This window comes from Callorhinus ursinus, unplaced genomic scaffold, assembly GCF_003265705.2.
Source record: "Callorhinus ursinus isolate GAN/ISIS: 27379988/994484 unplaced genomic scaffold, GSC_fseal_2.0 scaffold7, whole genome shotgun sequence".
Taxonomy (NCBI): domain Eukaryota; kingdom Metazoa; phylum Chordata; class Mammalia; order Carnivora; family Otariidae; genus Callorhinus; species Callorhinus ursinus.
In genome coordinates this window covers 62235959-62256183 of record NW_027397069.1, presented here as the reverse complement: position 1 = coordinate 62256183, position 20225 = coordinate 62235959, and the positions used below count along the sequence as shown (strand labels likewise).

At 34.1% G+C, this 20225-nt stretch overlaps 1 protein-coding gene across 10 annotated transcripts in view; it reads left to right on the top strand.

Moving 5' to 3' along the window:
• NBEA (neurobeachin) overlaps positions 1-20225 on the top strand; it is a 686692-nt gene that overhangs the window by 194844 nt on the left and 471623 nt on the right. For all 10 annotated transcript variants that reach the window (XM_073894686.1, XM_073894682.1, XM_073894681.1 and 7 more), the window contains exons 18-20: positions 13147-13255; positions 18664-18745; positions 19619-19742. In XM_073894686.1, the coding sequence (XP_073750787.1) occupies positions 13147-13255; positions 18664-18745; positions 19619-19742 (315 nt within the window). The remainder of the gene's footprint in view (positions 1-13146; positions 13256-18663; positions 18746-19618; positions 19743-20225) is intronic.

Below are 20225 nucleotides of genomic sequence, written 5' to 3'. Positions count from 1 at the left end.
GCATGAAAATAGATACATAGATCAATAGAATACAATGGAAAACCCAGAAATAAACCCACAATTATATGGACCAACTGCAGAATATTAAAAAAACAACTTCAAGAAAACCTATGAGATACAGCCAAAGAAGTGCTTACGGGAATATCCATAGTTATAGAGCAATAAAAAGAAAACACAGAAAAAAATTAAAATATATAAGTTAGGAAAAGAATAACCAAATAAATGGAAGGTAGTAATTAATAAATAGAAAAGTAGGAATTAATGATTCTCAGGACACAGAAAATCATTTAAAAAGCTGATTTTTTAAAACTCATCTAGTTGGATAAATCATTATTAAATAAGAAAGGGCAAAAGTATGAATGTACAAAATAAATTACAATTTCCATAATTAATATACAAACTGAGAAACTTAAAAGAATTTTACATGATAATTTTGCCCAGCTTTTCCTAGAAATTGATAAGACAACCTAGTAGAAAAAGAGGAAAAGGATATGAATGAATGGTTGGCTCATAGAGGAGAATATGCATGGCACATAAATATTTGAAAAGAATGGAGTCCTACTTGTAATAAGGGAAATATGGGGACGCTGGGTGGCTTAGTTGGTTAAGCGCCTGCTTTTGGCTCAGGTAATGATCCCAGGGTCTTGGGATCTAGTTCCCCATCGGGCTCATTGCTCAGCGGGGAGCCTGCTTCTCCCTCTTCCTGCTGCTCCCTCTGCCTGTGCTCTCTCTCTGACAAGTAAATAAATAAAATCTTTAAAAAAGGGGGGGTCAAATCTAATCTGAAACCAAAGTAAGACATCAATATATTAGATTGTTTATGGCAGAGCAAGCATTCTCACACATTGCTAACTGGAGCATTAATTGGTATAGTCCCATTTGGAATGCAGTGTTAGTTTTGATCAGTGTCTGTCAAAATTACAAACAAATAGACTTTTTACCCCAGCAGTTTATCGCTTATACCCATGTGAAAACATGACTCTTCAGAGTTATTCATTTTTCTGTTGTTTATAAATCATAAATGTTAGGAGAAATCTTAAATTTCTATTAATAGGGGATTTGTTAAATAATGTATGGCTCATTCATTAAATAGAATGCCATGCAGTTGTAAAACAAAACTCATGAGATAACTCTTAGTATATTGATATCACAATTACATTGTTGCATGATTAAAAACAAATAGTATAGGTGAGTATGTACTGGGTGTGATTTTGTATAAAAAAGAGGATATAAGAATTTAGCACTTCCTATATTACATTAAGAAAATCTAGAAGGGTATGTAAGAAACAAGAAACTAAGAACAGTGGCTCCTAGGGGCGCCTAGGTAGCTCAGTTGGTTAAGCGTTTGCCTTCAGCTCAAGTCATGATCCCAGTGTCCTGAGATCATCCCTGACATTGGGCTCCCTGCTTCTCCCTCTCCCTCTGTTGCTCCCCACTGCTTGTGCTCTCTCACGCTCTCTGTCAAATAAATAAGATCTAAAAAAAAAAAAAAAAGGAACAGTGGCTCCTAATGGGGAGTTGATAGAAATGAAGGTGGATGTGGATCAATTTAATTTTTTAAGCATGTGAATGTTAACCTATTGATATAATTTTTAAATAATAACATTGTTTAGAAAAAACTACAAATATTTTTAAAATAACAAGCAACTTAAAATCTTGGAAGAATTTTCATTCAATATTTTATTGATGGAGTTGAATAAAATCAATGACTGATTAGTTAAAATGAGGCGTTCTTGATTGGTGCAATCATGTAAAAGGACTGAGGTAACACTGAATATAAGTGTTTTCTTAATTACTTAGCTACACAGGGGATTAAGTCCAAATGATTTCTATCAATATGCTAATAAAATTAAATCTAAATGTAAAATATAACATTTAAAACAAAGTATGTATTAGTTGATGGTTAATAGAGATAATGGTTAGTAAAATACACGTAATTCATTGCCTTTCAATTTGGACTGCATAGGTTTGGATCCTGGCTTAGTCACAAATTTTCCGAATAGTTTTGGAAACATCCTTGAGCCTCAATTTTTACCCTATAAATGAGTAAAACCATACTGCTTCCCTCACTGAGTTTTAAAAATAAATGATAAAGTAGATTTAAGATGGTTAATCACAGTGTATTGCAATGTGATCATTTAAATTGTTAACAAAAAGGTAATAGGTACAATTTAACATGTAGTTCTGATAAAAGCAGAGCATATCTTCAATACATTTATCTTAAATATAAAGCTTAAGTATGAAATACTAGCAGCATTCAGATCAGTGAGATAAGTGTTTCTACTATAATTGTTACTATTAATTATTGTTTAAGATGTGAAAAAATAAAACAGTTATTAGGGAAGAGGAAATAGGTAGTATTTATAAAGAGTTTGAGTATATAACTAAAAACATATGAAAATCATCTCTAAAACTGTTAAAAATGAAATATCACACAAACTCAGTGTCTCATTTGTGTACAGAGCAATTGTCTGTCAGGGAATCTGAGATGGGTCCATAGATGAAGCTAAACTGAAGTCTGGTGGGTTGGTCCCTTGTAACGCCTAGTTTATAATTTCTGTCAAGTGCCTGGAATACAGGTTGTTAGATCCATACACTTTAATTGTCAGCTGAACTAGAGATAGGTTTGAAATCTATCATTAAAATTGAGAAGTCTGTTCCCAATAGTATATACAGCTACTCTTCCCTCCTGAGGATGGAACTTAAATCTCCTCTCCTTGAGTGTGAGATGGACTTACTGACTTGCTTCCAAAGGATAGTGAAACCTGGCAGTGATTTTCACTATTAATTAAGGCTAACATCAAGTCATACATCATCTTGATACCATGTATTTCCTGATATGATGTGATCAGAAAGGCATTTCATCTCTGTGGTATTCTTCTAAAAAAAATAACCCAATTCCAGTCCAGAGGAAACATCATACATCCCCAAATTGAGGGATATTCTACAAAACACTTGACCAGTACTCTTCAAAATTGTTGAAGGACGTGAAAAAAAAAAAAGGAGTGGGAAACTGCTGCAGATCAGAGGAGTTTAAGGAGCTATGATGACTAAATTTGAGGTAGTACTCTGGATTGGATCCTGAACAGAAAAAGGACATTAGGGAAAACTGGTAAAATATGAATAGAAGTCTATAGTATAGTTAATAATATTGTATCTGTGTTGATTTCTTAATTTTGACATATATATCATGATGAGAATAAGATATTAACCTATGGAGAAGCTGGGTGCATAATATATGAGAACTCTCTGTACTATCTTTTTAACTTTCCTGTAAATCTTAAAAATATCCAAAATAAAAAGCTACATAAAAGTGAGAAACTTGGGGCATCCCCAGTTAAGCATCCCAACTCTTGATTTCAGCTCAGGTCATGAAATTGAGGTCAATTTCAGGTCATGAAATTGAGCACCGCGTCAGGCTCTGTGCTCAGTGGGGAGTCTGCTTAAGATTCTCTCTCTCCCTCTGCCCCCCTAAAAAAATTGAGAACCCTAACTTGGTTGTATGCTTGAGGAGAAAGCCAAACTTTGGAAGTGGTCTGATTACGGTTATCCTCAGAACAGAATCTAACAAATGATTCAGATAGATGACCAAAATGCCTAAATGGCTATACTGCAATACGGTTATGATAATTTTAACTTGTACAAATTTTAAAACACATGTTATTGAATGTTCACTGTGGAAATAAAAATTCTGAACCAAGTATATTTGTCTGATGTCTTAACTTCAAACCCTGTAACTTCTGGGTGAATTCTCTATTTCTCTATTATTCACACTGTAAATAGATCAACTTACTATCTATAGTGTTAGCCTGTTATACATTGACAGTTGTTTAACCTAATGGTTTATTTCTTTTTGGACTAGTTGAATTAGTCCAGTTTTTCTGGCAGAACCAGTTGTCTGTTTACAAAAAGTAGTGATGTAGGTTCTGGGAGTATGAGAATTGGAAAGGAGTTTCCTTCCCGTCCATTCTCAACTCTAAGCTATTTGGCTTTCTTCAGGCAAATGTTGGTTCCTATGTGTATCTGGGGTAAGAACAGAGAAAATAAGATAACTGGTGCCGGGTTTTCTCTCCCATGGGAATGACAAGCAGCTGAAGGACTATGTTAGAAGCCTAAGGAAAAGACTAAAAAGCAAATCTTGAGGGATCACTTTGCTCTGAAAGATCTCTGCCTCTTATTCTCTCTCCTCTGCACCCCCCTCACTCCTGAGTAATGTTAACATTGACTTCTATGTAAGTGACCACCAGAAGGCCAAGAGGTACCTGAAATGATGGAATAAATCTGCCCTGTCCTTGAACTTGTGGGAGTATAGTGGCTTGGGATGCTGGCTCAGGACTTATAGCAAGCTAAGTTTTGTACTACAGATCAGTATACTTAAAAGGTCTTCTGCCTTACAACACCTGCAGGGATTCCATCACGTAAAAATCACAGCAGTGAGATCTGACCTTAACTGTGTAAAAATGAAAAATAACAACTCACTAAAGGCTAGTAACCAGAAACAGAAGATAAGGGAGAATCATCAAACTATGTACTCACTGAAAGAGAACTAGTGGTGGAGGCTATGATGGAACCTTTGAATTTTATTTTTAGAAAGAGCAATTGAGATTCAAGTAGAGCACCAAAAATGATAATCTGCCTTGTTAGCTCATGATTTGTTTTCCAGTTTATCCAGATTAGTGGACTGGAAGTTCCCAAAGCATAGACCAAAAATATAAAGTGAAAGAAAAGATAAGGATATACACAATAGGAGACTAAATATGAGTAATAAGAATTCTTGAAGGAGAAAAATAATGGGTATAACAGGATATCCTGAAACACTTCTTACTACTAAAAATTTATAAATTTTGGATATAATACAACAAAAATCCTTTCGGATGTATAGCTGAGCACACAAAAGTAGGTAAATTCTCATATGGCAAAAACGAAAGCCAAGCATAATAGAAGAAATAATTCTTAAGAAACAAGATAATATTAAACCATGCAGCTTTAAAAAATAATCAAAAGTAACTTCTGGAAATGAAAAGGTAGTAATTAAAATTAACAACTCCATGGTCATGTTAAACAGATTAGATAAAACTTAAGAATTGGTGCAGTGCCTGGGTGGCTCAGTCAGTTGGGTGTCTGACTCTTGATCTCAGGGTCGTGAGTTTGGGCCCCATGTTGTGCCTACTTAAAAAAATAAGAATTGGTGAGCTGGAAGATAGAAATGAAGAAATTATGCAGAATGTAGCATCAAGAAACAGAGATAACAAATAAGATAGGAGGTTAAGAGATGAAAAAAAGAATGAAAGTTTTCATAGAATAAAATACCCAGGAATAAATTTAACCAGGGAGATAAAAGATCTATAAACTGAAAGCTGTAAAACATTGATGAAAAAATTGATTAAGAAATAGGAAGGTATTCTGTGAACAAAGATTGGAAGAATTGATATTGTTAAAATGTCCATACTACCCAAAGCAATCTCCAGATTCAGTGCAATCCTTATAAAAATTCCAATGGCATCTTTCACAGGAATACAACAAATAATCCTAAAATTTATGTGCAACCACAAAAGACCTCAAGGTGCCCAAAGCATGCCCCCTTATGAAGAAGAGGTCATGTAGTGCCAGGGTCCTGATGCTTCAGGGAATGTCTCTGCTGTGTGCTCCTTGCTCTCTGTTATGTTTTGGCTGCTCTATCCTTTAGGCTAGTAATCTGCAGAGGCTCTCCTTGCCTCCTGTGGGCAGTGTTTGGTCTCTGGCCAGAATGTGGTGAATTTTAACTAGCTGTGCTCTGGTTTGATTGTAAAATAAGACCTGACATCAACTCCACCAGAACTGAGGTTCTTCAGAATTCACTGGTTGGGAGATATAATGTGGGCAGACATTTGTGCTGGTCTTCTGAGCTCCAGAGAGGCCTGCCTCAATGGGACTGAAGTAAGCTTGACTGAGAAGGACCCAAGTGTCCATCCATCAGCAGATGAATGGACAAAGAAGTTGTGGTGTATACACACACACACACACACATACACACACACATACATACACAGTGGAATCTTATTCAGCCATAAAAAAGAATAAAATCTTGCCATTTGCAATGATATGGATGTAGCTAGACAGTGTTATGCTAAGCGAAAGAAGTCAGTTGGAGAAAGACAAATACAGGATTTCACTCGTGGAATTTAAGAGGCAAAACATGAGCAAAAGGGAAAAAAGAGTCAAATTGTATTGCAAGGTTATAGTAATCAAACAGTATGGTTCTGGCTTAAAAACAGATGTGGATTAATGGAACAGAGTAGAGAAACCAGAAATAAACCCACATATATGTGGTCCATTAATTTATGACAAAGGAGTGGAGAATCTAGAATGGGGAAAGGACAGTCTCTTCAATAAATGGTATCAGTGGAACTGGACAGCCAAAATCAAAAGAATGAAATTGGACTCCTATTTTATATTATACACAAACACCAGTTCAAAAAGGATTAAAGACTTGAATGTAAGACTTGAAACCACAACACTCCTAGAAGAAAACACAGCAGTAAGCTCCTAGACATTGGTCTTAGCAATGAATTTTTGGATTTGACACCCAAAACAAAAGCAACAAAAGCCAAAATAAATAAGACTACATCAAACTAAAAAGCTCTTGTACAGGAAAGAAAACAATCAATAAATGAAAAGGCAGCCTGCAGAATGGAAGAAAATACTTTCAAGTTATGTATCCGATGAAGGGTTAATACACAAAAGATTTTAAAAATTCATGCAACTCATATGAAAATAAACAATCTGATTAAAAATCATGGGGAGAAGATCTGAAGTTCCAAAGAAGACATACAAATGGCCAATAGGTGAATGAAAAAGGTGCTTAGCATCACTAATCACCAAGAAAATGCAAATAAAAATCACAGTAGATAGATATCATCTCACAGCTTTCAGATGGCTGTCATCGAAAATACAAGAGATAACAAATGTTGGTAAGGTTATGGAGAGAAAGGGAACTTTTGTTCACTGTTGGTGTGAATATAAATTAGTTGCAGCCACTACGGAAAACAGTATGGAGTGTCCTCACAAAATTAAAAATAGAACTACCATATGATCCAGCCATTTTTCTTCTGGGTAGATATCCAAAGGGAAGCAAAAGCATTATCTCAAAGAGATATGTACACTTGTGTTCATTTCAACATTATTTACAAATAGCCAAGACATGGAAGAAACCTATGTATCCACATTTTCTTTACTCATCCATCTGTTGATGGACACATAGGTTGTTTTATATAATAAATAAACATATATATGTAATAGAATGTTATTCAACCACAAAAGGAGGAAATTCTGCCCTTTGCAACAACATGGGTGGATCCTGAGGGCATTATGTTGAGTGAATTAAGTCAGAGAAAAACAAATACTCTATGATCTCATGTGTAGAAACTAGAGAAACCAAACTCATAGAAACAGAACATAGAGGTGGCAAGTAGGGAATGTGAGGAATGGGTGAATGTAGTCAAAAGGTACAAACTGTGAGTTATAAGACAAATAAGTTCTGGGGATGTAATGTACAGCATAGCATGGTGACTGTAGTTAACAATATTGTATATTTGAAAGTTGCTGAGAGAGTAGATCTTAGAAGTTCTCATCACAGGAAAAACATTTTGTACCTGTGTGGTAATGATGTTAACTCACCTTATAGTGGTAGTCATTTTGCAGTTTATACCTATATCAAATCATTATGTTGTATACCTTAAACTACTGCAATGTTATATGTTAGTCATATCTGAATAAAACTGGGGGTGGAAACAAGTTGATAGGCAGTTATAACAAATGTACCTGTCTGTGGGTGAATGTTGGTAGTTAGAGGAAGCCACAAGTACATGGCATATATGGGGCTAGGGGATATATGGGAACTCTCTGTACTTGCTGCTCAGTTTTGCTATACACCTAAAACTACCCTTAAAAAATCTATTTAAAAGAGTATGTGTGGTGGATAAACAGAGGGAAATAAGAAAGTGTTTTCCATAGTGGCTGCAACTAATTTATATTCATACCAACCGTGAACAAAAGTTCCCTTTCTTTCCATATCCTTACCACATTTGTTTTTCATAAGAAAAATTTTTACCTGTATGTGGGGGGTGGGGACTGTGAACGATGGTATGAGTTGAATGTGAAACCTTTCTGTATATTTTTATGTTATTTTTAACAAGGTAAACATTATTTATTTTTAAAGCTAAATGATAAAAATTGGTAGATCAGTATTTAAATAAACTAACATAAGCTTTAACACAAAAAAGTTAATGAGGCTAAAGAGGGGTACCATATAAGGAAAAAGGTACAATTCACCAGGAAGAGAAAACAATTTCAAATGCATTTATACATAACAGCATAGGGGAGGTATAGAAAGCAAAATTGACGAAATTTGAAATAGAAATCAAAGTGGTTTAGAGATTTTAACATACTCTTTTTAAAAGAGCAATCACAAAAAAACTTCACAGTATAAATTTGTACAGAAAATCCAGTGGCTTGATTCATATATACATTCTCTTCAAACACACACAAAACTGGAAAAATTGTCAATTGAAGCCATAAAATTGTCCAAAAATTTAAATTATTGTCATAATGACTTCTTGCCCATAGTGCAATTATGCAAGAAATCAATGATAAAAATTGACCTAAGACAATGGAAATGCAAAATTTTAAATAACCCATAACAAAAAATTATTGTGTATACATTACAAAATGCTTAAGAGTCAAAAATATTGAAAATTTTGTACATTTACACTTCTGAGAGTTGGCCTAAGTGGTAGTGGAGGCAACTTACAGCCATAAATATTTTTTATTTTTTATTTTTTATTTTATTTTGTATTGTTTTTAAAGAGAGAGAACACACCACACACAAGCAAGGGGAGGAGCAGGGAGAGAGGGAGAGAGAATCTCAAGCAGACTCCCTGCTGAGTGCAGAGCCTGATGCAGGGCTCCATCTCAAAACCTTGAGAACATGACCTGAGCTGAAACCAAGAGTTGGACACTTAACTGACTGGGCCACTGTGGCACCCCTAGCCATAAATATTTATATTAAAAAAAGAAAGGTTTTTTTTTTCCCCTAGGTTTTATTTTATGCTGACTGTAAGGATAATTTAATATCAGAATATCCTTTAATTATGATCTCTTTATTAACACATTAAAGAATAGCTATGCAATTACACGAATGGATACAAAATTTTGGGTAAAATTAAGTACCCATTCATCATAAGAATTCTTAGGAAACCAGGAACAGATGATTTCTTTAACCTGATAAGGTATATCTACTGGAAACTTACCATAGTCCTATTTAGTAGTAAAATATTAGAAGCATTCCCTTTCAATAAATAATAATTAATGAAAGTCTGTTTACACCCCCCTGTTCAAGATCATAATTGAACAATTTATTGACATTCATAGAACAGTCCACCTAAAGTTAGCAAATGGCTCTCAAGTATAAAATATATTATGGGCTGGACTATAAAACATAAGACAAGTTTCTATAAATTAAAAAGAATTGAGATCAAACAAAATATTTGACCACAACAAAATTAAATTAAAAATCAACAGCAGAAAGAGATTTGATAAATTGCCTGATATTTGGAAAGTAGACAATACATTTCTAAGAACCCCTAGGTCAAAAAAGACTCACAAAGAAAAATAGAAAATGGTTTGATTTGAATAAAACCACAACATAGAACATACAACCAGAACATATAACAACTTCCTGAATTCCCATGCATTGCTGATAGGAATATAAAATACTCCAGCCATGTTCCATAAGAGTTTTCTGATTTCTTAAAAATGTAACACTTTCCGCATACCCTAGCATTTCCATGCTTGAGTATCCACTCAAGGGAAATGACACCATATGTTCACACCTATAATTGTGCATGGACGTTCTTAATACCATTATCCATGATAGTTCAAAACTGGAAATAATCCAGAATTCCATCATTCGGTGAATGGAGAAAGTATCATATATCCATACAATGAAAATACTAGTGCACAATTAAAGGGAAACAAACTACTGATGCATACTATGACATTAATGAGTCCTAAAAATCATTATGGTGAATGAAAGAGGCCTGATGCAGAAGACTACATATTAAATGATTACATTTATTTGAAATATCCAGAATGCAGATTAGTAGATTACATTGGAGTAGTGATGGGAGTGGGGAGTGACTACAAATAGGCACAAGGGAACTTTTTAGGGTAATGAAAATATTCAAAACTGGAAATTGATGATTACATCACTCTATAAAGTTTTTAAGAAATTACTAAATTATATACTTATAAAATATGAATTTTATGTTTACATTGGTGAGTGAAGCTGCTGGTAAAGTGTGTTTACGTTTTGATGGTGGAAGTATGAATGTACATATGTTTGGAGGTCATCATAAATTGTCAAGTCTCATAAAATTAAATATAAAAGCTTTTAACACCCATCATTTCAGTTACAAGAATTTATTCTAAGGAAATAGTAATGGATATACTCAAAGATTTACCTATAAGGGCAAAATTTTGTTGATGGTAGAAAGAAATTGGAAATAGCAAAATGCCAACAGTAGTGAATGGATATATTATGCTGCATACTTACTATATTTAATGATTGAATATTCAAGATAGGATATATTCTTGATTTACAGGAAAACTATAAATTACCTATGTAGAATTATTTTCATTGTATTGATACCATGTATATTTGTCATCTATATTTATATGCATAGTAATTCATCTAGAAGAACACAAACCATTACTTTATAATGATTTTCTCTGGGTTATGGAATTATGGGTCTCTTTTACCTTTTTCTTCTTCCAACATATGGTCTGAGTTTGTTATAAAATATTTTTTGACCATCCAGAAGAAAAGCTGGGTTGTTTTGTGAAGAAGAAAATTGGAGTCTGTTTTCATTGGAATGTTTAGTAAGCTAATAAATGTGTAATGTGTATGAGATTAAACGGTTACCCTTTTTTAAAAAAGATTACATTCTTAATTCAAGTGGACAGAAATCCTATAAAATTCAAAGGTGCGCAAATTGGCACTAAAAGCCTGAAGTTTGTTTAGGTCTTAAAGTTAGGTAGGGTCAAGATGTTAGTTTGTCTCATATATGCCCTATTGAAGCCTTTCAGAGCTGAATGCATAGAGTTAGGTCTTTCATTAGAGATTCTGTGGGAAACAAAATCATGTGATTCATAGCACAGCCACACTCTGCCTGAGATAATGGATGGCATTTTTGGCTATCTATTGACTGCTGTGCAGCAAAATTTATTGGTAAACATTGTTTTAAAGCTAACTGCAGGAGGAAGCTGACCTATCTCTTCTCTGATATATGCAGATCATTCTTCACGTTCCCTCACCCCCCCCCCCCCCACAGCCTAGAATATAACTGCTCTGTAAACATTTACATCTGGGAGGTAATCACGAGGGCATGAATTTCCTTAGTAGTTGAAACTGTACTGGTGCAGGTAAGAGATTACTGTAAATTCCTAATTAGACTATTCTACATAGCCTAATTTGGATAACTTTTACCAGCTTCATGTATCAGAGAGATATATTAAGGGATACACTCTGGCTTTTTTTTTTTTCTTTCTTGATTAGGAGCAAATGAAAGTTTCAGTCCTCCCTGCCTTGGATGTAGCTTGAATTGCAAGAGACTTAAAGCCTTCCCTCTATAATCCCATAGTATCCATTAGTCCTGGTTTATTTTCTAATGACCCGTTGACTTTTTAAATCTTATTTATTAAGTGTTTTGCAAACACAGCCACAAGAAACCTAACCTTTGGGTTTAGGTTATTTTGCTGTTTCCCTCCCTGGACTGAGGAGGATTAGGTGAGGGGAGACAGCTGCCCTGTGTCTTTTGTTGTGCAGTGTGGACCTTGGAGGCTGATGTTAGAAGAGAGGATTTCCAGGTGAGCGGTATCCACATAGATGGTTCATTATTTGATTTCTGTATTAATTAAGGTAACAATGGCTGCTCTAACAGACAAACAATGAAATTTTACTTATTGAACTAGTAGTTTCTTTCTTGTTCACTGAAAATCTAAATGTGTGTTCCTCAACAGGCAATTTTCTTGCAAGCTGTCATTTAGAGACCCAGGCTACTGCTACCATCTTGTGCCTCCCTGTCTTTATCATGTGGCTCCTGTGTTTCTGCCTTGGGGAAAGAGCATGAAAGACATGCATGAGTGCTATTCTGTTGACCTGGCCTGAAAATGGCTCATGACTTTCCTGCTCACATTCCACTGGCTAAAACTCAGTTAAATGGTCACACCTGGCTGTAAAAGAGGCTTGAATTAATAGTATAGTTGTGGACTCAGGAAGAAAAGAATAAGAATTGGTGAATACTAGTCAGTTTATATCATAGATCTGAACAGGGAACAATGGAAAATCAAGGTGATAGATGAAATATCTTGGGTTGAGAGCCAAGAAGTTGAATTCTAAGACAGTGACACAAATGAGAGGCATATAGCAATTCCCTGAGCTAGAACCAAGTGTTGCAGAAAGCCTTGAGTAGAGCCTTCTATCCTATTAATGGATTTGGTGGGGGTGGTGGGTGGGGGGAGACAGTTAAATGAGCCAATAGTAAATAACTAAGAAAGTTTTTTGTTTTTTCTCTTTGTTTGGCTTTAAATCCAATGGCAGACCACAAATACAAGCAATAATGAGTCCCCTTTACTTCTGTTGAATTATTTTGCTGTGTAATCCCAACATCGAACTGGAGTACTCACTTTTAGCTATAATTTTAAATTCTTGATATTAAAGTTTATCATAGATTATTTTATAGACTTTAAATTTAGATATAAAGGACTTAAAAATTCTGTGGTCTATCTTAGGGGAAACCAGTAGTTTTAACCTAATAAAAATAACTCCTACATAGTAAGAAATTTGAAAATAATAGCTGTCCACACTTATATAATCTATAACTTGTATATTTCACATTTTATTTGAGAAGTGTTTAAATAGTGTTTTTGTAACTTTAGAAGATAGCTGTGGTGTAAACTTATTTTTTTTGTAGATGGAAGTTAGTAAAAATAATTACCTCTGTGATTCTGTATCTGCTTAATAGATTGTACTTTCTTATCCCAAAGTCATGTGATTAGAAAATCCAATGTATTTCATAGTATTTTGTTTTTTTCCCCCTTTTTCTCCAGGAGAAAAGTGGAAATTATGCATACTCATAGTCTTTTCACTCTTCTTGGAGAAAGGCTGATGTTGCATACAAACACTGTGACTGTCACCACATACAACACACTTTATGAGGTAAAAATAAAAAAATGTGTGATGACAATTTAAAATGTATCTAGTGGGAAACCTATGTAACTGGGATCAGTAGTTGGTCAATTAATCAAAAAGCCAGTAATTTTTTTTAAATGAACACATACTTACATTTTAAAATTTTATTTTAAAACATATCCATGTACATTTATTTGCCAATCTTTTTGTGTTGGTCCAAGGACTTTTCTTTGAGTATGGGTTGGCTGATTGACTTGTGCGGAGTTTTTCTCACATGAATCACACCCATTATGTATTATATGCTAGTTTTCTCCCCGCCCTCCGCTGATTGTCTCCTATGCAATAACCAACAGTAACCTAGAGTTGATAGTGGGGTAAATTGTAGGTAAAAATTATTTGTAAAAGTGCTATCAGGAAGAAGCTTTAGATCTCATCATTTCAATTCAGAAATTCTTTTCTCACCATTTGTAACAGATGGCCATATAGCTTGGGCTCAGTATTTTCTCTGAAATGCAGGAAGCCAAATGTTCATTATAGCTGGGAGGGCAAACTTTTCTGGTAAAGGGCCAGGTAATAGGTATTTTAGGCTTTCTGGTAGTCTTAGTTTGTCTGGGCTGTAACAGAATACTATACACTGGGTGGCTTATAAATAACAGAAATTTCCATCAGTTCTTGATGCTAGCAAGTGCAGGATCAAGGCAGTGGCAGATTTGGTGTCTGGTGAGGCCTCACTTCGTGGTTCATCAACCATCTTTTCACTATGCCCTCACATGGCAGAAGTGTTAAGGGAGTTCTTAGGTTTCTTTCCTGTGGGCTCTGTGGCCCTACACACCACCTAAAAAGCCCCACATCTCCTAACCATCACACCGGGGATTAGATTTCAATACAGGAATTTGTGGGGACACAAACCTTCAGTCTGTAGCAGCAGGCTGGGTGGTGTCTCTGAAACTACTCAGCTCTGCAGCTGTGACTCAGAAGCAGCTATAGACAGCATGAACCAAATGGGGTGCTGTCCAATAAAACTGAATTGTATCTGTTTACAAAAACAGATGGTATCCGGAATAATACTTTGACCCCAGATCTGTCACATTACTTCACTAACTGTTTTATTCATCTTTTTTCTGTTTCATATTATCATCAGTAAATTTAAGAATGGCTGCTTTTTAGATAAATTAAAAAAACTCTTTTGGCTACTCTCATTTCTAAGCTTAATATTGCAACTTTCAGTCTGTCATTCCTCTAATTACATGATTTATAAACTTACCCTTCAGAACACAGCTTTTGTCAGTAAGAGTAGTTTTTTAATATTGCTCCAATATTTGTCCTACAGAACTGAATAAGCAGAACTGAATAGAAAGACCTACCGTATGCAAAGCATCTTGATACTGATATTATATTTCCCTAATAATCGTAACTATTTTGGGGGCATATTTCCTGTGACAGTCACTTTTAGTGTAAATACTTTATATACATTATCTCAGATCCTTACAACAACTCTCTGAAACTGTTTTTTGTTGTTGTTGTTGCCTTTTTAAACAGACAAACTGAGAATCACAGGTTAAACAATTTGTTCTATGTCTCACCACTAATAAATGGTCATAAAATAGGCAGATTTCATAGTATATGTGCATAAGGCAAAAAACGTCAAAATCTACCTTCAGTGGACGTTAAAGTCCTCTGAATAAAAACCTTGCTATGGTATAAGATTAGAGCTCTATCTGGGTTTTTGTATTGATTTTCTTAGACTAATCCCTCTAGTTAATGATTCCTATACATGTTTTTTTAAGTCATTTTTTGCCTACATTTTTGACCCTCTGCTTGTTTTAACCAATTAGAGCAGAAAGTCTTTGTAGTCAGTGAAACGTTATATTAAAATAAGAATGTAGCATAACAATATATGTTGAATTTGAAAACATTATGTACCCTTAACCTTAAAGAAAATGTCCTGTGTGTATATACATATATATGTATTTCTATTAGTCAATAGCAAGTGCAGCAGCATTTTTACCTACCATCTATACTCATTAGCACTTTCTGAGTATCCAGATTTTAGTCTCTAATGATATTCTATAAAACTAAGCTGTTGCTGATTCCATGTCTTAGTTGGAGAAAGTCTGGATAAGTTTGGGTCTCCTGATCCTGGATGTTGGATGTTGCAGATGAAGGAACTAACTTACAAGGTCTCTGACCAATTTGGCAATAATATGTACTTTTAAAGTAGAATAATAATCATGGTTTCTCAGAGTCCATAGTCTGAGAAACAAACTGAGGGTTCTAGAGGGGAGGGGGGTGGGGGGATGGGTTAGCCTGGTGATGGGTATTAAAGAGGGCACATACTGCATGGAGCACTGGGTGTTTTATGAAAACAATGAATCATGGAACACTACATCAAAAACTAATGATGTAATGTATGGTGATTAACATAACATAATAATAAAGAGATGCTTAAAAAAATAATCATGGTTAATTGGAAAGATGGACTGAATTAATTATGATACTCTGAAAAGAAAAATTAAGTATAAAAAATAAAAAAAGAAACATGGTTATGATATGATTGGATAGTACTGTTGATCCCATAAAAAAGTAGAAAGTGTGTTCAACATAAGATTTAATACTGCTAACAAACCAAATTATGTTATCAGACAGAATGGTGGATGATTAATTCTAGACCACCAAAGTTAAAATATTGCACCATTTTGGATGGTGGCATCTGGTTGCCAAAAATTAACACTCATGTGATAGTTTTGAACTTAATTCTCATTAACATAGTATGTGAAATTTAACTATAAAAAGAAAACTCAGCCTCAAAACCTGCATCATGAGTTTGATTCCCCTTATGAGCATCATCCAGGGCTTGCACCCCTGGCAAGAAGCATTTGGTTGATAATCTTCAGTTTGAAAGCTCTTTTTACTTTCATTTTCTGTTTTGGTTTGAGGAAATTACCTTAACCCCAAACAACATGTCAAAATAAGTATCATTACAACTGTAGAAAAATATAAAATCAAGTACAGAAATAATAAAGAACTATGTCAAACCTATGGTTTTGGTAATGATATTTTAGAATATGAGGTTTTTGCAAAGTTTTTAGAAGACCAATTAAGTTCTGTGTTACTGTGATCTTTAAAATTCTACATGTGATAATGCCAATAATAGGATAAGCAACAACATTAAAGGACAAAGTGAGTCAGACCTTTTGGCAGTATATATCAGACAACATTGTATAAAAGATATAAAGATGGCTATAGAACACTTAAAATGTGGCTAGTGTGAATTGAGATGTGCTCTGAGGGTTAAGTACATTTTGGATTTCATGTCCATATGTGGCTGTGTACCTTTTGTACTATTTTGTTTTTGTAGGGGCTGGGGTTACTTCCTATGCATATCTCTAATCAATACCAGTTAAACTTCCATGGCCCATCTTGAATCATCCTTTCATTAAAATGTTTACATCTATATTCATCTCTCCTTATTTCATATCTCATTATTTCCCTCTCCCTTTTAAAAACTCACATAGGTTCTTAATGACAATCTACCGTATTTATTATTTAGCAGGATCATGTATTTATGCCTGTCTCTGGAGTATTAATTAATTGATTCTTGAAATATAGTTCCACCTAGCACCTAGCAACTATGTTTCTCATTCCAAACATGTAGCAGAGTGTGGACACATGAATGGCTCTTAATAAATACATGCTGGATTGAGTTTCTAAATATGTATTGGTAATTTAAAAAAGCTCATATTGATAGTATTCAAAACACTTTTCACATATAGAGCCTTACTTATTTATCTTCCTAGCAGTTCTGGTAGATAGGCAAGGCAATTATTACCCTCATCTTTAGAAGTTCAAATAGGGACTTAAGAAGGACAATATAAAACTGTAGATTCTTTGAGATTAGTTTTGTTTTCTGTATAATGAGATTTCTTCTTTTTGGGGTGAGAAAGTTTTGACTCTTGTCTATCATGGAAAAGTATGGCCTAGTCTTTTCCAAGCTTGTCTGCAGTTATTTTGCATCTACTGGTAACCAGAATTTTAGGGATTTTGTCCACTCGGCTGTAGGTCCACACCAGTGCTTTTTTGGGCAGATCGGTGGGAAAACATCTTGTAAGCATATGGCAACCACTGAATGTCCTTTAGCATTTTCAGATTCTTTGGGTTTTCAGAGAAATTTCTGTCCGATGTGTCAGCTCAGTCTGATGAGTGGTGCATGTCTGTAGTGTTCTGTTCAGAAAATTCTGAGGCACTGTTTAGTATTAACAACAAAGTGTTTAGTGAAAGTAAAGGTCTTATGCCCTATATTTATCATTTTAATAATAGGTTAGTTTTTATTTCAAGTCAATACCTTTTTGATAAACATTCCTAATATATAATAAGTCAGTTTCCTATCTTCTTCTTTTTCTTCTTTTTTCTCAAGTCTGAGCAGAAAGATCAGAAAAATGCCATTGCTGGTGGATGTCATGGTCTTTTTCTAATTAGATGGGATCATCTCTGGCTCATGATTACTTTCTCCATCCCCAACTTTTACAAAATAGCTATGTACAACAAGCTCTCAACTAACTTTTATGTTTTATGCACAGATTTTGTACCTTACTTTAGGTTGAACTAAAAGTTTCATTCAGAACTTAGTATGTTAAGTTAAACAGGAAATTAAATCACTAGTATAAAATTACATCTTTAATAAGTATAGTCCCACTGGATTTTTTTACATATACAAGAATAGAGGTATACACAGTGAACAGTCATAGTATCCATTATTTATATATAATTCAGTTATCCATTCTTAAATTTCACAAATGTTTGAGTACTGGCACTATGTCAGGCACTGTGCTGATTGCTGGGAATATAACAGTAAAAAAGATGTGTAAGAATCCAGCACTCATAGAGACTGAAAAATTAGAAAACCGTTTTCGAATTCTGTTTTTCATTTGGTCAACTTTTTGTCATTTTTGTTATTGGAAAAAGTTTAAAGAAAAACTCATGGGTAAATGACGAGCCACATATTTAATAAAGATTTTTCCCTTGTCACACTTCATTTTGAAGTTAGAACCCAGGCTCAGACATTTTTTTTTATTTACTTATTTTCTAAGTTTTTTTTTTTATTAATGATGACATAAAGAGTCATGTTTACAATTCATAATGTAAGTATGTTATGAATGTACACTGTGAAGGTATTTCAAACAGAATAAATTTTTGGATTTCCTAAATAATCCTTCCTCCTAAAGATATTGGTTCTTTTTTGTCTTTATCCATAATAAACAAAATTTGAAAACTAAAGAGTTAAAGAGTTTAGAAGTATGTGGAATGACTGGAAGACCCTTGAGAAGAGGATTTCATTTTATTTTGACAGAATTGACAGTTTTTGCAGATTCTTTGTATATTTTGAAATTATGATTTAAATTATTTTCTAAATGAAATTCAAATTCTTCATCTTTCAGATCTTGACAGAGCAAGTATGTACTCAAGTTGTACACAAACCACATCCAGAGCCAGATTCTACAGTGAAAATTCAGAATCCAAGTAAGCAAACAGCAATTCTTTTTATACTCCCTATGCTGGTACTTTTCATCCCTGTGACTTACTTATTTTGTAACTGGAAGTATGTACCTCTTAATTCCCTTCACCCATCTCATTGCCCATCTCCCTACCCCCATCTCCCCTGACAGCCACCAGTTTGTTCTCTGTATTTATGAGTCTGTTTATATTTATTTGTTTTGTTTTTTAGATTCCACATGTAAGTGAAATCATATGGTATTTGACTTTTTTCACTTAGCACAGTACCCTCTAGGTCCATCCATGTTGTTGCAAAAGGCAAGATCTCATTCTTTTTCATGACTGAGTAATATTCTACTGTGTATATATACTACATCTTTATTTATCTGCCAGTGGACACTTAGGTTGGTTCAATATCTTGGCTATTATAAATAATGTTGTAGTGAATATAGAGGTACATGTATCATTTAGAATTAGTGTTTTCATCTTCTTTGGGTCAGTACCCAGTAGTGGAATTATCGGATCATAATGATAATTCTATTTTAAATTTTTTGAGGACCCTTCATACTGTTTTCTACAGTGGCTGCACCAAGTTACATTCTCACCAGCAGTGCATGAGAGTTCCCTTTCCTCCACATCCTCACCAACACTTGTTATTTCTTATTTTTTTGATACTAGCCGAACAGAAATTCTTTATTGTAATGTAGTAGTATTGTGGTAACATGGAAAACTAAATCAAAACTTTTCATAACCATCTTAATCATTATGGTGATTACCATAGTTCATGGTACTTTTAACTCACCTACCATAAGGCTAAGTTGAAAATGAGTAAAACTTTTTGAGTGGAAGATATGATGCAGTTATAAATCTTGACCTCTTTTTTTTGTTGTTCATTTACAGTGATTCTTAAGGTGGTGGCAACTCTGTTAAAAAATTCTACACCAAGTGCAGAACTTATGGAAGTTCGTCGTTTATTTTTATCTGACATGATAAAACTTTTCAGTAACAGCCGTGAAAATAGAAGGTAAGCAGTTTCAATACCATAATAAAACTTTATTCCATAATTATTTTCTCTCCCTTACCTTCAATCTCTTTCAAAACATTTTTCAAATCTTTCCCGTATTGCTAAATAATTGTAATTATCAGAAAAGGCATTTTATGTTTCTTTGATACAATCTACATTCATTATATTTGTATTTATTTTTATGTTTTTATTTGATTATGTGGGTATTATATTTTAATCGTTTCTGTGAATATACATATTCACAAACCCTTATTTAAAATTCATCATTCCTTTTGGTGACACCCATCTATTATAATCATGTTGGATTTGCTCATATTCATCTATGCTTTTCTCAGTTTTTGTCTGTAACTGATTGTTGTCATGCATTTTCGAGCTGGTTAGCTAAGACATGGGGTACAATCTAAGGCTATGGTTGCTTCCTGAATCTTTAATTTCACAAATATTTATTGAGTGGTATGTATAAAGTACTGTGCTGCACAGGTT